The sequence below is a fragment of the Callospermophilus lateralis genome, chromosome 7, assembly GCF_048772815.1.
Source record: "Callospermophilus lateralis isolate mCalLat2 chromosome 7, mCalLat2.hap1, whole genome shotgun sequence".
Classification (NCBI taxonomy): Eukaryota; Metazoa; Chordata; class Mammalia; order Rodentia; family Sciuridae; genus Callospermophilus; species Callospermophilus lateralis.
This window is the reverse complement of record NC_135311.1, coordinates 5,083,170-5,100,849: the sequence shown is the minus strand read 5'-3', so window position 1 is coordinate 5,100,849 and position 17,680 is coordinate 5,083,170. Positions and strand designations below refer to the sequence as shown.

The window sequence follows — 17,680 nt, the reverse complement described above, 5'->3', positions numbered from 1 at the left end:
CCCTCACCACAGCCCTGCTTTGCCTGAGGGGAGGGAGAATTAATAAATGTACTCATGAAAGATTCTCAACGGCATCTGTCCACTTTTTATCTTCTCCGCGCATGGCCCCTCCACTTAGTTATACGGCACCTTGCTATTCTGACAGCAAACCCCTGGCTCCATTTGTCTACCCAATATTTACTGAAAGTCCACTGCTTGTTTAGAAAAATATTCATTGAATAATTATGACAGCCAGAGACCAAAAATAACGAAGTCCTTGTCCCCTCAGAGTTTATATTCCATTGGGAAGTAAACGAATAGTCAAACACATGATATATATATATGACATATATAAATATTATGGTAACATTGGTAGGTGATAATAAGCGATGTGAATAAAACTAAAGCAGGGAATTTGGGCCCGGGTAGAAGGAAAAAGAATGGGATGTTAGTTTAGATGGAATGTTTTGGGTATGCATCGGAGTAGAAGTCGGAAAGAAATGAAGGAGAGTGGCTTGCAGCTATCTGGCATCCGGGAGTTCCTGACAGGGAAAGATCAAGGTCCTGAGGTGGGCATAGGCTCAAAGAAGGGCACAAAATCCAGTGTACCAGGCACACAACAACCGAGATGGGGAGTGGGGTAGGTGGGATACGGTCTGCAGGAGAGAGGACTACATCACATCAAGGAAATAAAAATTCCTATTTAGATATTTTACATTCTTACCTTTTGTTTAAAGCCTTTGAAATCCAAGGTGTATTTTATACTTTCAGTATATCTCATAGCTACAGTTACATTTTTTTAAATTTATTTTTTTTAGTTGTAGTTGGACCCAATACCTTTATTTTATTGATTTATTTTTATGTGGTGCTGAGGATCCAACCCAGGGCCTCGCACGTGCTAGGTGAACTTCTGTTGCTGAGCCACAACCCCAGCACCCCCGTACAGCTACATTTTAAGGGCTCAATAGCCACGTACAGTTCATGGCCACCATATTGGATATTGCAGCCCAAGGTCATTCGTCAGAAGCCGGACTGGGCCAGGAGGCTGGTGACAAGGAGTAGTCAGATGCTGAAGACATTTGAAGGTGGAAAGTGAGAGGTCACAGTTTACTCCAAAGGTGTTTTTTTTTTTTTTCTCTCTGACATTGAGCTGGGTGTTGGGGATATAGAAATGAAAGACCAAGCATTGCCTTCAGGTGCTCAATTCTGGAGAGGAAAAGTGGGAGTCAGCAGAAGTTTCCATGTCACGTCATGCGTGTTTTAGCAGAAGTTAGCACGGGACATTGTGGGAGAACAGGAAGGTGGCCCGGCTCGGGAGATGAGGCTGTTGGGCTTCCTGAAAGAACGGACACTTGGTGAGGATATTTGGGGTAGAACTTTGAAAACAGGGAAAATAATCCGGCACTTGCATGTTTCTGAGCATGGGGTTGTAAAGAACAATTTCTCTGGTTCTCTCAGAAGGGACAGGAGATGGGAAGAACAAAAGTAGGGACCAGGGAGTAGAACACGATGCTCTGTCCGACCTAGAGTAACGGGCAGGAAGGCTTCTCTGTGTAGACCCTTGATGGTCCGGGCCAAGTTCTCGGCTCAACACCACCCGAGACGGGTGCAGTCTCCTTTGGTGTCTTTCTCTTGTCTGTGAGCCACAGAGAGGCACAGGCATTGATGTGATTTTGCTTAATGCCCATACCCCAGTGGACCGGGTCGTTTGAGAGCAGGCGCCCAGAACCTGGCAGTGGGGGTGCTTGCAGTGGGTGGAATGTTTGGGTCCTTCCAAAATTCATGGTGAAACCGAATCCCCAACGTAGCAGTATGGAGCGGTGGTGGCTTTAGGAGGCCAAATACCATGAAAGCTCCACCCTCACAGAGAGGTTCGGTGCCTTATTGGAAAGGCTTACTGGGGTGTGTCCCTTTCTCCACCTGAGACTCAGCATTCATCCCCTACGGAGGAGGCAGCTACAGGGCCTCATCTCGGAAGCAGAAAGCAGCCCTCGCCAGACATGGAATCTATCAAAGTCCCGGTCTTGGGCTGTGAAGCGTCCCCAAATGGGAGAAATAAAATTCTATTTTATAAGTTCCCCAACCTGTGGCATTTTGTTGCAGCGGTACAAACGGACTAACACAGTGTCGGATAAGTATTTCTTCAATGAATAAATGTGTGGACATCAATAAGGCTATTGGTTTGGTTTTTCTCTTTAAATTTTCTTTCTTTTTTTAAAAAATATTTTTTAATATTATTTTTTAGTTATAGGTGGACACAATATTTTATTTTTATGTGGTGCTGAGGATCGAACCCAGTGCCTCATGCATGCTAGGCGTGCGCTCTACCACTGAGCCCCAGCCCAGCCCTAAATTTTGTTTATACCAGGGTTTGAACCCACTTAACCCCTGTGCCACATCCTTAGGCCTTTTATTTTTTATTTTGAGACAGAGTTTAGCTAAGTTGCTTAGGACCTCACTAAGTTCCTGAGGCTGGCTTTGAATTGTGATCCTCCTCCCTCAGCCTCCCCAGCTGCTGGGATTTCAGGAGTGCACCACCACAACTGGCGGCTGGTTTTCCACAAATGGTTCCAGAGGAGAACGGAGAGCATGACCCCGGGGTGCAGGAATGACCTCTGAAAGGGCCAGGTGGGTCAGTGTTCCCTGGAGAGAAGGGGAATTCAGTCTGGTCATCAGGAGTCAATGGAACCTCCCTGTCCTCCATTCCTGCCCCCCTCCAGCTAATGCTGATGCTCCGCTGGGATGGATGGGGAGCTTGGAATCAGGAGCAAGCCCTGCCCTTTGGAATCAGATGGATTTATCAGAATGTCAAGGTCCCCAAGGAAGAAGCCTCCAGGGCAGAGCCCTGGGCTCTGGCAGACCCTTCAGTGGCTGCCAGCCTCTCTTTCAGCAGCAGGCACAGCTCGGAAGGGCAGGATCTGAGGGAGATCTAAGGGAAGCTCTACCCGTGGGGCAGATGTGGGGAAGTCCAAGAGGGGCGCTGCCCATTGTGGGGACACGGCTTGGCCTCTGGCTTGTTTGGTGAGAAGCCACATGGAAATGATGTGCAGGATGCTGGGATTCAGCTCTGGGCCCACTCTGCAGCCCAGCAATCCTGCTCCCCACGGAGGAGCCCCCTGCCCTGCGGTCGCGTCTGAGCGGAGCAGAGAGGAAGCAGGGAGTGTTGAAAGTGTGTGAGGACGGGGCAGGGCAGGAGGCCGAAGTCGGTGAAGGAGGATTGGCAGAGGAGGAAGGGTTGGAACCCAGAGAGGAGGGTCCTGGGATTGTCAAAGCCCGGAAGCTTCCATCCCCACCGGTGGGCTCTGTTTCCCTCACTTTGAGGGGTTCAAAGGAGTTTTAGAATTTCATTTTTGAGGCGTTTCAGACTAGGTGAACACTAAGTTGTCACCTACTTTTAACGTCCGGAGAGATTACAACTGGATGGAGGGGGATTTTGAGTAGGTCCAGAAGGGCAGCGGCACTTCACGTGAGGGTACCAAGGATGACATCCCCAGGGTGCACTCAAGTGAGCAGTCCAGGGGGTGAGGGCTGAATTCTGTTTCTTGGTTCTGCTCCTCGTTTGGCCTCAAATTGTGAAACTTTGAACAAAGAACTTTAAATCTTTCAACTTTAGCTTCCTCCTCAATAACGTGGGGCTAACAATGGGAGCTTTCTCCCAGAGTGGGTGGGAGGCTTAGCTAGTCTCCAAGCATCTGTCAGCCACTTGGCCCCTGACGCCGGGAAGTACTTAAGAGAAATTAGCAGGAAGGGAGTTAGGATTTGCATATGAGGTGTCTCCCCGAAGCTCCTGGGTTAATGCAGCAATGCTCGGAGGTGAGATGAGCGGACTGTGAGAGCCGCGACCCATCAGTCCATCCCAGTTTGAATGGCCTGGGTGGTGACTAGAGGCAGGTGGGGCGAGGCTGGACGAGGTGAGTCACCGGGACATGCCCTGAGAGGCGCATCTTCCTGGTGGCCTTTCCTTCTCTCCCCCTTGTTTGCTTCCTTCTGCCATGAGCTGAGCGGTGCTTCTCCATACATCCCCCTACCATGATGTTCAGCCTCACCTCGGGCCCAGAGCAATGCCGCCAGCTGACCGTGCACGGACCCTCTGAACCTGTGAGCCAAACTGAACCTTCCCTCCTCTAAACTGTTCTTTGTTCTTGTCAGACATTGTGATCACAGTGATGCTAAGGTGACGAACACAAACAATAAGACAGTTTATCCAAGAGATAATTGCAGCTCACCTATTCTCTGCAATGTATCAATAGGTAGAGATTATTTTAAACTGAAGCAAAGATTAACGTTAAATTTAGAGGCAGCTTGGGTCGTCAAGTAACCCGGGGTGACTATACCATAGCTTTCTTGTTTTTTTTTTTTTTTTTTTTTTTCAAATATTTAGTTTTTAGTTGTAGTTGGACACAATACCTTTATTTTACTTATTTTTATGTGGTGCTGAGGATCGAACCCAGGGCCTCACATGGGCTGGGCGCACGCTCTACCGCAGAGCCACAACCCCACCCTACAATATCTTTCTTTAAAAGCCTTTGAACTAGATCAAGCTGCTGTGTCATTTAATGCACTCACACGTATTTCTGATCATTCTGGATATAAATCATAGTAAAACCAACAACCACATCAAGAAGAACAAAACCCAGTGTATTTGCTGTATCGAGAACATTCACTATGATTCTTTCCCCCTACAACAACCAGCTGAGCCACAAACTGAGCTGAAATCATAGGAAGAATTTATGAACTGATAAATCTGGTCAAGAATCCATCTGTCAGAGGCATGCAAGGGTGAAAACAGCTTCGAGTTGCAATCACTCGAGATGGTTCGCTTGTGGCTTGGGCTGGTGGCTGTGCAGTTCTCTGTAAAGTGATTGAACTAGTGGCCGCTGGTGCCATCATGAAAACAAAGACTAGACTCCGTGACTTCAGCAGGTGTCATTAAACAAGCAAACAGACACAAACACTGTTAGGATCACAGAGCCACAGAGACCGGACCTGTCCTCCCGTGTCCACTATCAACCTCTGTCCGCCGGCTGAAGCTCTTTGTCCAGCCCCTCCAGAGCATGCTCCAGTTTTCCCATGAACTTTCGGACTTCCCGGGTTTTGCTCTCGCTGTCCTGTTTCAGTAAGCGAACATCTGGCAAGAACAATTAAAGGAGGAAAAGTTTATTGGGGGGCTTGTAGTTTCAGAGGTCTCTGTCCAGAGACGGTCAGCTCCATTCTTTGGGGCCTGAGGTGAGGCAAACCATCATGGCTGAAGAACGTGGCAGGACATGGCACCAGGAAGCGGAGAGAGACCTCTGCTCACCAGGAACACAATACCTACCCCAAAGGCATGCCCTCCCTGGGTCCCCCGTCTCCAGCCGCACCCCACCCCATCGGGGGTTGACGTGCTGATGGGGTCAAGACTTCACAACCCCAACACTGCACCTCTGAACTCTGGCGTGTCTCACCCGTGGGCTTCTGGGAGTCGCATCTAAACCACACGGTGCCCTGTGCTCTCTGGCTTCCGTGCCTTGGCTCCTCTCCGTTCACAGCCCTGCCCACGTCTCCTCTCCTGTGGGCACTAGGCTCGGTGGCTCTTCTCTGGTTCTGTCTCTCCTACGGATACCCCAAGGTCCAAATCAAGCCTCACCGTTCAGGGCGTTCACCTGCCCATATCCCCGTGGCACCCTTCTATGGAGAGGAGAGTTTTGGGTCCTTCCAACTTGAGGCTGACCTGCCTGTTGCACTCTCAGGGACCTGCTGGGATGATTAGTCTGATAGAAGCGTCTGGGCTGCGGCATTGTCGTGTGGTAAAGGACACTGAGGCTATTCTTATGGGTGCTGCGCGTACCACCCTTACCCTTGAGAAGTCGTTTTGGAAGGCTGCGGGCATGCCAGAACCGAGCCTGCCTGTGTACCGGGGCCTTGGAGCTCAGCCAAAGGGCCTGGGGTCCCCAGAAAGAGCGCCAGCAGCCCCTGATGTGAGACTGGCTAGGACTCACATCACTTTGACTTGGCCGACCCAAGAAGCCTTCCACACTGAATGGAAGCAGTTAAACTGTAAAAATCTGGAGGGCACGGACCCTGACTTCCTGCGCTTGTGACATAGGCAGCACGTCCTGTTCCCTCCTTAGCAAGGCCTGGCCTGGTCACCTACGCTCCCAGCAGTCACTCCATCACATCTTCCTCGGGTTTTTCTGCGGAACCCACCACCTTCTGAAATGGCCCGGGCGGTTTCTTGCTCCACTCTCCCCAGCTGCAGACCCCCAGAGAGCAGGCCTCCCATGACGGTTGACCGGCACCTGGAAGGGAGCCCTGCGTTTGGTGGATACTCAGTGAATACTTGCAGTGTGAGGCAACACTGGGGAGCGGTGGTTTCCCTGAGTGGAGTCACGGTGCTTGGCCAAGGGAAGGAATGGCTGGCGCCGAATGCCAGGAAGAGGCTTATGGTGGTGCTGGGGGCATGGGAGGGGCTGGCAGCAACGAGCCACAGCATGAAGCGTTTCCAGGCCGTGTCACGGAGTGGGCATCTCTCCCAAGGACCTGGCAGTGTTTGAAGGCAGGGGTCATGACCTCCCTTCCCCTTTTCCCTGGACTCGATACCCCCAGCTCTTCAAGGAAGGTCATAATGATGTCTTGGTCAGGGGCAGACTGTATATGTGACAAGAGCCTCTTAGGGTTACGATGGAGCTGAAAATTTCTATCATCTGGTGGTGACATTGATGTACTATGCAGCGCAGAGCATTTCTCACATGATTGTGGTGACACTGGTGTAAACTAACTTGGCCAGTTGTTTAAAAGAATGAATGGCACACACAAGTATGTGCAGTACATCAAAACTGACAAAGATGAGAAACGACTATGTGACTAGTTTATGTATTTACTATACCCTAATTTTTATTGTTATTTTGTGGTGTGCTCCTCCTACTGAAATTTAAAAATGATGACTTACAACCACTAGTGTGAAGAGAAAGCCTACACAATGGGATAAAATCTATACCACATGTACCTCAGATACAGTATTTAATCTCCAGAATATACAAAAAACTCAATACCAAAAAAAAAAACCTCAAAAAACTCAATACCAAAAAAAAAAAAAAACCCTCAAAAAACTCAATACCAAAAAAAAAAAAAACCAAAAACAAACCTCAAGTAACCCAATCAATAAATGGACTAAGGAACTGAACAGACACTTCGTAGAAGAAGAAATACAGTCAATCAACAAATATATGAAAAAGTGTTCAACAGCTCTAGCAATTAGAGAAATGCAAATCAAAACCACCCCAAGATTTCATCTCACTCCAGTCAGAATACAGGCAACAATAAGCGTTGGCGAGGATGTGGGGAAAAGGTCCATTCATACATGGCTGGTGGGACTGCAAATTGGTGCAACCACTTGGGAAAGCAGTATGGAGATTCCTTAGAAAACTTAGGATGAAACCACCATTTGACCTAGCTGTCCCACTCCTCGGTTTATACCCAAAGGTCTTAAAATCAGTACACTACAGTGACGCACCACATCCATGTTTATAGCGCCTCAGTTCCCAAATAGCTAAACTGTGGAACCGACTTAGGTACCCTACCACAGATGAATGAATAAAGAAAATATGGTATTTATATAAAATGGAATATTACTCAGCCATAGAGAAGAATGAAATTATGGCATTTGCAGGTAAATGGATGAAGCTAGAGGCTATCATGCTAAGTGAAATAAGCCAATCCCAAAGAACCGGAGGCTGAACGTTTTCTCTGATTTGCAGATGCTAATCCACCATGGGGGTGGCTAGGGAAGAACAGAGTTACTTTGGATTAGTCAGAGGGGAGTGAAGGGAGGGAGGGGATATGGGAGTAGAAAGGATAATAGAATGATCTGGACATTATGACCTTATGTGCATATAGGATTACATGACCCGTGTAATCCTATATCATGTACAACCAGAAGAATGGGAAGTTATACTTCATTTATGTAGTCAAAATGCATGCTGTTGTCATGTATAACTAATCAGAACAGAGAAAAAAATGTTTACTGTGAAAACAGTGCGCTGCATCTGACGGCAACCACCTTCTACACCCCGTGTTTACTGAGCCTCTGCACTGCATCAAGAGGCCACCCCGAGTGACGGACCTGTTCCCGCCAGCTTCGTGGAAGCTCACTCTAGATGTTTGTACAACAGCAAGTTGCCTGGTCTGTGTTAAATGACACACATAAAGGGGTCTCCTCTAGTGACTTTCTCCTTTTGTCATTAAGAGGAGATTTGGAAACTGAACTCCGTGGGTTTTTTTTAAGGAATCATCCTGTCACTGGACATGGGACTGAGGAGGTCCCTCCAAGGGGGCAGTGGGACCTCAATTTGGCCTAGGCAGGTTCTTGACTTATACCACCAAAAAGAATTCCAAGATGCATTGAAAGCAAGGCACAAGCAAAGGCTTATTACAGGGCAGGTATACACTCCCCAAAGGCAAGATGTGGAAGACCCTCATGTTTCGGAGAACGGAAGCACCACGTGCTCAGGGCTGAGCTCTCTGACGGTATATATGATATCCCTGGGAAGAAATGTACAAATTCCCAGGCAAGCGCTTTTTTCTTTTTTTGAAAAATATCAAGTCTCGTGTCAATCATCTGACATTTGGGGTTCAGAATGTTTCCTCTTGGTTAAGCAATTGAGCCGTAAATCAGATGTAAGCATATTGTGTCGGTCTTTGACTCTGGGGGCATTGAAATGAGTGATGCTTTGTTCTGGTTGGTCTGGTATAAGCCAGTGCCGAGGTTCTGTTTATGTGACAGATAAGCAGGGCTGGTCACGCTCCTAGGTCCCGGGCTCCACCGAGTGAGGGTCTCTTTCTCTCTCCCTGAGAGTTCACCTGCCTCAATCCCTGTTAGATGTGAGTCCTAGATCCTTCTCAAAGGCACCCCCTGAAGGGACCCCGGTGACACAGGGCTGCATCTCACCTCGGAGAACTGGAGGTGGGGGATGCGGAAGGCAGCAGTGAGGAAGGGCTCTGAGGGAATACGGAGTAGGTAGAGGGAGAAGGAGAGGGGCGAGTCAGGAGGGAAGGGGCGAGAGTTGGGGGAGAGGAGAGAGCAAGGCGAGGACTCAGACTGGATCCTGCACTCTTGCTGGGCCAGCTGGGCGCCACCCTCCTCTTGTCTCTCATCTTAGGTCTTGTCAACGATCCCCTCCCTCACTGTAAGGTCTGCCTGCGACAATTGTGGGCATGTGGGCAAAAATGGGGGAAGTCATGGTGGACGGGAAACCTGTAGGAGGCCAGCGACTCCCTGCTGGGCGTCGAGTTCCCTGTCTCTTGGGACTGGGGGGGGGGATCTTAAAAGATGGGTGGGGTCCAACCTGGCCAAGGAGCTGACCTTGGGATAGAGGAATTGGTTCAGGTCTGAGCCCCAAGGTACAACAGGACTTGAGCAACCAGTTTCAGTCTTGTTGTCACCGTGGGGACCGGAATGTCAACACCCATGACCCAGGGCTTTCTAAACTAGAAATTTTAAGCAACTGCTGGGAGGGGGCAGGGCTCTGAGGTTGGATTCTGGAGTTTACTTCAGAGCGGGGCCTGCATCAGGGTTGTGTAAGATTGCTTCACGGGGCTGGTGAAAGCAGCGGCCTCTCTTCCCGGCAAGTTCTTGGCAAACAGCATCAAATTATAGCATCTCATTTATCCAATAGGGGATGCAGGTTGGGCTCTTCCTGAGGGAGCCTGGGATGGTCTGAGATTCCGAACAAATCTGCGTTTTCTAAGAAGGGCCCCTGGGGTCTCTGTTCAGAACCCACCCAGAATATTGCATCAGGCCCCCAACAAGCGGGGAGTCCCTGGCCCATCGTGGGTGTCCCCTGTCCACTAGGATCTCCCCCCGCCATGACCCTCTCCTCTCCCCTTCCACCCCTGGTGCTCCTCACTCCTGTTCAACCCCACACCTGTCACTTCCGGGCCTTTGCCCACCTGCTCTCCTCCCGCTAAAGCACCTTCTGGTCTGTTCTGGAACATTTGTAGCCCCCACCCCAATGCGTCTCTGATTCCCTCCCCCCCAGGGCATGGTTCCTACTTCAGCTCCACGGAGCTTCCAACCTCCCCTGCCGTTTGTCCTCCTTGTTAGGATAAGGTGAGGACCTGTCCTGTTGCGCTGCAGGTCTGGGAGTTGCTGGACGGCAGAGCCAAGTCTTATTTATCTTGTTCCCCTCTTGCAGCTTTACGTGGTACCCGGCACACAGCAAGGGTCCAGTGGACACCCGCGGAGCGAATGAGCAGAGCCATTCCATGCCGCCCAGACCCTGGAGGGCATTCAGAGCAGGCTACCAATCTGGGCAGAGTCCAGCAGCTCAGGTCACCACGGCGCCTTCCTCGTTCTTCCCAAAAAAGACATCCAGAAGTTCAGGTTCCACCGCTAGCCAGATCGGAGGCAACTCCCTCCTCTAGCAACTGGGGGACAGTCATCTCTGGTTCCTTAGACACTGCGATCCTGGGGAAACCCCCAAAGAACACACTCATCTGAGAGGCAGCCTCTAGCTCTCCCTGCAGTGGAAATCTTTACCGCGACCCTCTTGCTCTGTGTCTGAGGGAAGAGGCTTTGTTCCCCTTGGATCATCAGGACCATGTCATCTATTTAATGGAAGGGACCAGTGGGAAGGAAGGGGCTAAGCTACCTTAACCAGCTCTGATCAAATCCCCTGGGGCCTGAGAGAGTGGCTTGCTGTCAGACCTTCCCTGGGGTCTAAAACAGAACCCTGCAGCGAGACCGAGTTTGTGGAGAGATGAGGGCAAGGGGACGCATTGCCAGCACCTAACTGCTGTGTCAGCCTCCAAACTGCCAGGCAACCTCTGGGTCCTCCCTGTGAAGGACCCAGGTCTGTTCCAACATCTGCCTCCGACTCCCTAGGGCCCTAGACCCATCCACGACACTCAGTGCGAGTCTGCACTATGCTGAGATCCGGGGACGGGGAGCGGGGCAACCACATCCTGGTTTCAGGAGCTCACATCAACTTTCAGACAAGGAATTCCAAGTCATAATTGGACATGCCGTGGCAGAGCTGTCAAGCTGGGCATGGTGGCGCATGCCTGTAATCCCAGAAACTCGGGAAGTAGAGATGGGAGGATGGCAAGTTTGAGGCCAGCCTCAGCAACTTAGCAAGAGATCCTGATTCAGAATAAAAAAATAAAAAGGGCTGGGGGTTAGCTCAGGGGTAGAGTGCTCCTGAGTTCACTCTCCAGTACTGGTGTGGGAAAAGGGAGAGCGGTAGAGAGAGAGAGAGAGAGAGAGAGAGAGAGAGAGAGGGAGGGGGAGGAGGAGGGGGAGGGGGAGGGAGAGGGAGAGAGGGAGAGAGAGAGAGAGAAAGGAGGGAAGAGAAACAAGGATCAGAGTTCTGGTCTTGAGAAGGGAGGGAGGTGGTGGGGGGCTTCACGAAGTCAGACGCTGGCTGAGACCTGATGGATACCAAGGAAGTTGCTAGAGACACCAGGATGGGGAAGAATGTTCCTAGTCTGAAAGTGAAGAGGCTGGAGAAAGACTGGGCGCATTTATGGAGAGGGTTTTGGGGAACTGGATGGGTGGAAGGATGAAAAGGGAATAGATTTATTCTGTGTCTCAAATAGTTCTGTTCCCTCGAAGGAGGGGAACTAGGATCAATGTGTAATGAAGGGTGTTCTGGGTGTCAGAGCCAAAGGAGGAAGACCCACTTCCCTGGAGGAATTCAGGCAGCGTTGGTCCAACCTCTTGGTGGGCACCTTGGGGAGAACCACTCAGGGGTGGAGCTGGGACAGCTTGCATTCAAGCAATGGGTGTCCATTTTTTTTCCCCACAGCAAATCTCTTTTTTTCAAATCCAAAGTTCCTCTGTGTGTGTGTGTGTGTGTGTGTGTGTGTGTGTGTGTGTGAGTGACATAAAAGCAGAACGGATTTGAGCCAACACAGTGCGGGAGGGGCCCTTGGTTCCCATAAGCCTGCACCCCCAACCTTCAGGTTCCAGAGTCTAAGATGTTCACCCAGAAGCCTTCCATTTTCATGGCTTAATCACACTTTCCTCCTCCTCCTCCTCTCCCCTCCACCTTCCTCTGAGAAGAGAGCAAGCACCTCAGAAATTTTAGGACATTTAAACAGTCAGTGTTTGTTGGGATCCTACTATGCTCCATCCATCCCTCTGGGTGCTGGGGATAGAGTGAGAATAAGATAAAGACAGGGACTTTGCCACTCCCGAGTTCACAGTCTAGTGTTGCAGACAGAGTCACAGATATATTTCGGGGACATTGTGGTCAGTCATGGGCAGAGAGGGGTGGTGGGGGGAGGCACTGCCTGCCTTCCCCTGAGCCCCGAGTCCAGTGCTGGCGCTCAGGCTTCCTATCCCAGGTTGCTTCTTTCCCCTGTGCCAGCCGCGTTCAGAAGAGGATAAAGGGGGTGAGGCCTCCCTGGATGTGCAGAGGGGCAGTGGCCGGTCAGAAGATGCACGTCCGGTTTCCAAGTCAGGCACTGAAGGCCGGTGAGGGCTTCCCAACTCTGCTCCCCAAACCCACAGCCCGGAGACATTCATGGGCTCTTAAGTCCTCACACCCACAGTGGAGGCCTGGAGGCTTCAGAGTAGGAGCATGCGACCAGCAGCTGGGGACTCGGTGACAGTAGGTCGCAGCGGGAGGCTGCCTTCTTCTTGCTCAGCTCCAGGGAAGGAAGGGGGAGACTCAGGCAGTGAAGCGGGTGGGCTTCTCCTGGCACTAGTTTGATCCCCTCTGCTCCTGTGTGACCTTGCACTAGTCTCTGCTGTATGTGTCTCTTCATTTATTAAAAAAAAAAAAAAAAAAAAGGAATAGATGACTGCTAGTCCTTCTCCCGCTCCCCCAATCCCAATTCTGTGTCTTCTCCCTGCGGCAAGGGCCTCTGAAGCAGTGTTCTAGGAGTTCCCAGAGAGACGGGGAGCTTGACCAGGACCCGCAGGGCTCTTGGCATACACCACGGAGAAGAATTTCAGCATGAGCCATCAAAGACATAGACAGATGTTTATTTAGGAAAGAAAATACATAGTCAAGGGAGAAGGGGGCAATCTCAAGAAGAGCAAGGAATACAGATTCAGGGAAGATGTGGGTTCTCTCCAGAGGGAGAGACAGCAGCAAGCCCTCGTGTGGGGTGGAGCCAGGGTGGAGTTACATAATTTCTTGCCAGTTTTCCCCGAGCTTGCAGATTTTTGGTCCTTTTACAAGGGCCTGGGCTCAGGGCATGTCCCTCAGGATTTACAACTCTTCCTCCTGAGCATTTTCTGCATCTCAATGGCTTATGAGTGGTTTTTGAGATGCAGTGTCTCTCTCTTGATCCTGAATCTCATGTAGGGAACCCTGAACTGGGCTGTGGTTTTTGCAAGGCCCACACCAGCTGGCTGTGACCTGGGATTTTAGGAGCAGAGGTCAGGGAGATGAAAGAGGAGTCACTTGGACGTCTCTGAGGTGGGCGCTTGGGTCTGGAGGATGCAGGTTTTGCAGAGAGGAGTAAATTGCACTGGCCCAAGCTCTCAGCCACCAACCAGGGGCTGGAGAAATCTCCACTGCAGCAGGGAGACCAGCCGGATCTGGAGGCTTAAAATCTGAATCTTCAGGCCCCAGATGATCTGTGGACTCAGAGTTCAAGCTCTCCCTGGTACTTCTGAAGGTTTTACTGCAGAACCCAGCCTGGCGCTCGTGTCTTCTGCTGGGCAGGTGGGGGCCCTGTCACTCCGCCGTCCTACTGGGGCTGGGGTAGGCATGGGCTAACTCCCACGCCCTCCCACTGAGCACCCCACCCCCTAACCCCACATTTAGGATGCTAGGTCCTATTAGGAGAAATCCAACTGCTGTCTTGGATCCAGAGACGAGTTGGTACATAATCATCCCCATTTGTCCTTGTTCCCACCGCCCAAGTGTTTTCCCCCAGATGTGGCATTGTCTAGGTCCATTTCTGGGAGACTTCAGAGGGGTAGAGTTCTAGTAGAGAGAGATGACCAAATGGACAGTGATGGGCCAGGAGGGGCTGGTAGCGGGTAAGGGAGTGTGTGGCACATTGAGGGACAGGGATAGCCCGCTTTTGCTTTCTGCGGGGACCAGGCTGTGCTGACAGGCAGGACAGGGTGATGGGACCTGAACAGGAGGGTCTGATGTCAGGGAGGAGGACATGGCCAGGTAGGTGGACCCAAGAGGTTCAGAACAGAGCCACATGTTGCTGGTTCTCATTTTGTTCTGACCCGATGGAGGGCGGAGCTGCGGACACGGGTGGGCTGTCCACCCCTCCTGATCCCCTAATCCCTCAGACAACTTGGGAAGGTGGCAGAAGCAGCACGCGGAGTCCTTGCATGGAGAAAGACTTTATTTCCCCTTGACCTTACGGCCACAGCCAAGGCACTGGGACACATCATTCCCTGTGGCCCTGGCTGGCCAGAAGCAGGGTGGCGTGGCCTCCCGATTAGCGGCGCCCCCCAAGGCCTGGCCCGTGGCTGTGACCTTCCGTACTGGGGGCGTTCTTGTGCATCTCCTCGTGGGAGGCGTGGGTCAGCTTTGCTATCAGCATGATGAACTCTTCAAAGCTCAGCTGCTTGTCCTGGTTGGTGTCCAGGTCCTCCAAGATGTGATTTATGACCTTCTCATCCTTATTCTCTCTCTGTGGGTGTGGGAGAGAGGGCAGTAAGGGCTGGGTATGGCCAGGGGTGGGGGGACCCGGGAGCCCAGTGAATGGCCAGATAGAAAATGAACGGGGAAGGTTGGCCCCCATTAAAGACACTCCAAGATGACCATTGACTGGGTGCCCCCGGAGGGGCAGACACTAAGCGTGTGCTAAACACTTTCTATTTGGTTCCCCAGACCTGCCCTCCAACGTGAGGACCCCGGCCCTCTATTTTACAGAAGAAGGTCCCACAATTTGCAAGTCTAGACGTATCCCCTCGTTTGATCTTTTAAACAACTTGAACAGGTGGAAATCACATCTTCCTAGGAAGACTCGAGTCTTAGAGAGGCTCAGCCGTTCCGGGGTTGAGCAGGCCTGGAAGCCCAGAGGTGGAGAAGCAGATTCAGGTCTGACTTGGGCCCGACTCGTCCTGTTCTCTTTACTCCCCTCAGTCCCCCTCCCCTCCTTCCCTGGAGTCACCAGTTAGTGAAGCTCATCAGCCTCACGTCGGGGGAGGCACTTAGGGAAGCAAGCTGCTGTGAGGTGCTGGGCGGGGCAGAGCCGTGGAGGGGCTCTGCTGACCTCACAGGGTGAGACAGAGCATGCCAGGAGGAGGGGGGCGAGGCGCCGAGGTCCAGGAGAGCCACAGAGAACCAGCTGCCCGCTCTGCCATTCTCTGGCTGGGGCCCTCTGCTCAGCCTTCTCCTGGACTCTGATGGCCCATCTTGTAGGTCCCAGGTCCCCTTCTTAGCCTACCCCTTTGCTTCTGGCAGGGGACCCTGGGGAGGGGGATGGAGAGCATGGGGGTGTCCCACAGAGGAGCACGTCGCCCACACAGCCTCTAGGTGCCCTGTCTACCTCATGCAGCCTGAGACCCTCACCTGCAGGGAGTTGTCACTGTCCCTCAGACATCCCATGGTGGCAATTCTCCATCTTACCAGGGAGGGACAAGCACCAGAGGGCGGTGGGGACTTACCCCAGGACGGCTGGCCCTGGGGACAGGATTGGGCCTGGGACCCACGTGTTCTACGTCCTTCTGAGTCTAGGCCTCCGTTTCCCCAATTCCCCCAGATTTATAAAGGAAACAAAAAGAGTGTGGGAATGAATCCTCCTTTTTTCCTGGAAATCGTTTTCAGAACAGGGAAACGCATTCCACAAGTGCTCTGTACCTGGGTTCTCCACGGGCTCCTCATTTCTCAATTTTCTTCCCTGGACCGGTGGGATGGGAAAAGCCCCCTCGGTCTACCCCACATTCCCAGCTCAGTCTTAGAGTGCTGAGTGTAGGTGCTTCCCTTCCCAACACCCGGGTCTCAGCTCCTGGGTCACCTAAAGAGGCTCTTCCTGTCCTAATCCCCTCTGCCCCACCAACCCGGACCACCACCCTATTTGTCATCTCCCAGGCACTTAGAGGGGTTGGATTTATCTGTTCATGTGTTGTGTGTCTCCCACCACAGGGCTTCACACACAGCACATGTCCAACCACACAATTTCTCGACTCTTTTAGTGCTGCCCAGCTTTGAGCACCTCTAGTCCCTCTGGGTGGAAGAAGCTAGCATTCTCCCTTTCTCTCTTTTGGGATGAGTTGAGCCCAGGGGTGCTCTACCACTGTCTTAAACCTCAGCCCTTTATATTTCTTATTTTGAGGCAGGGTCTTGCTGAGTTGCCTAGGTTGGCCTCAAATCTGAGATCCTCCTGCCTCAGCCTCCTGAGTCGCTGGGATTCCAGACAAGTTCCCGGCTACAGCTTTTCTCCTTGATGGCTGCAGACGGCACCTGCTCCTCTCTCTTTGACCAAGCCCTACCTTGAGGAAGTTTTGCAGCTCTTTCTGCGCCAGCTGTTTGAATTCCTTCTGGTTCAGGGTGTCTGGGTCCCCTGACCTTACTGAGTACTGGTGAAAGGTGTCGATCACGGTCTCTATGCTGCGTTCCATCTGTGACAATTGGCGAGCCATCTTCTTGCACTCTGTCGGAATAATGGAGAAGCAGGAATTGGGACATTTAGAAGAGAGAATAGGCTGCCAGGCTGCCTTGATTGTCCTCTGGCCATGGGCAGGAAGGAAGGGAGGGGGAAAAGCAGTTGGGCACAGAAGACCCAAGAAATGTGAAGGATGCTAGAGAGTATTCAGGGCCAGACCAAGGAGGGCTTCCAGTTTGGAAGAAGGTTGGGTGGGAGGAGAAGAGAAAGAACTGGAAGGCAGGCTTCTGCCAGTGCGCAGTGAGTAGCTCACTCACCAAAGCCCAGGATCCGCACAGAGCCTCTGACAGGGAGGTGCAGGCTTGGCATTTATAGGCAGCTCCCGGCCAGCGCTCTCTGGGCAGGATTGCTTCACAGGCCATCGGTTTGGTAAGCCTCCAGGAAGGGGGCTGGGCAGGACAGGAAATGTTCACACAGTTCCTTTGCCTTTTTTTTTTTTTTCTTTTTGTGAAATTGCCAGCCCTGGGCCTGGAACTGGTTTGGGAGGAGGCTGGTGAGTTCAGTCCCCTCAACCCCAACCCCCTTCTCTCCCTGAGCAAGCCAGCGGCCTGCCACTCCGCTGGCCCCTCTCACATCCCACCTCTGTGACAGCTAGAAGTCCTCTGAGGACCGTGGTGCCGAGCCCCTCTGCCTCCCCTCTCCTTAGTCCCCTGTGCTTGCCTGGCTCTGGAGGAGGGGCTGGCATGAGTTCTTAGATTTGGAGAGTGGGGGTTAGGATTAGAAAGACTCTTAGAATTGCAGATGAAGGACCCCAGAGAGGGACCCCAGCAAGGTCACAGGGCTGGCTGGTGACGCAGCAGGACCTGGCCTCAGACATCTTGGTTCCTGGTTAAGGGCAATGGCAGGAATACGTCCTTCCGACAGTCAGAGTGAGAGGTCTTCAGGGCCTACCTCTTCTAAATCCCACTCCTCATTGGAACTTACGACCTAGAAGATGGCTATTGCATGTCGCTTCCTGGTGGGCAAGACAGACCCCTCTCCTGCGGCCACCTTCGTATGTATCTCCCCACCGCCCACAGAGCAAACTGATATGGCTCAGCCCTCTGCACAAGGCCCTATGGGGCGTGGGCTTGGTCTCTCCTGGCCAGTTTCCCCGCAGTCCCCCTCCACTGTGGGCACGCGGGGCCCACCTAGC

General features: G+C 51.9%; 1 protein-coding gene across 1 annotated transcript; it reads right to left on the bottom strand.

The window, feature by feature from the left end:
* Positions 1-14,356: 14,356 nt before the first annotated feature.
* On the bottom strand, positions 14,357-16,836 carry S100a9 (S100 calcium binding protein A9). Its single transcript, XM_076862773.1, has 3 exons — positions 16,803-16,836; positions 16,373-16,533; positions 14,357-14,568 (listed from the first exon to the last, which is right to left on the bottom strand). Exons 2-3 carry the CDS (start codon positions 16,520-16,522, stop codon positions 14,374-14,376), a joined length of 345 nt encoding a protein of 114 aa, XP_076718888.1. The 5' UTR covers positions 16,523-16,533; positions 16,803-16,836; the 3' UTR covers positions 14,357-14,373.
* Positions 16,837-17,680: the final 844 nt, after the last annotated feature.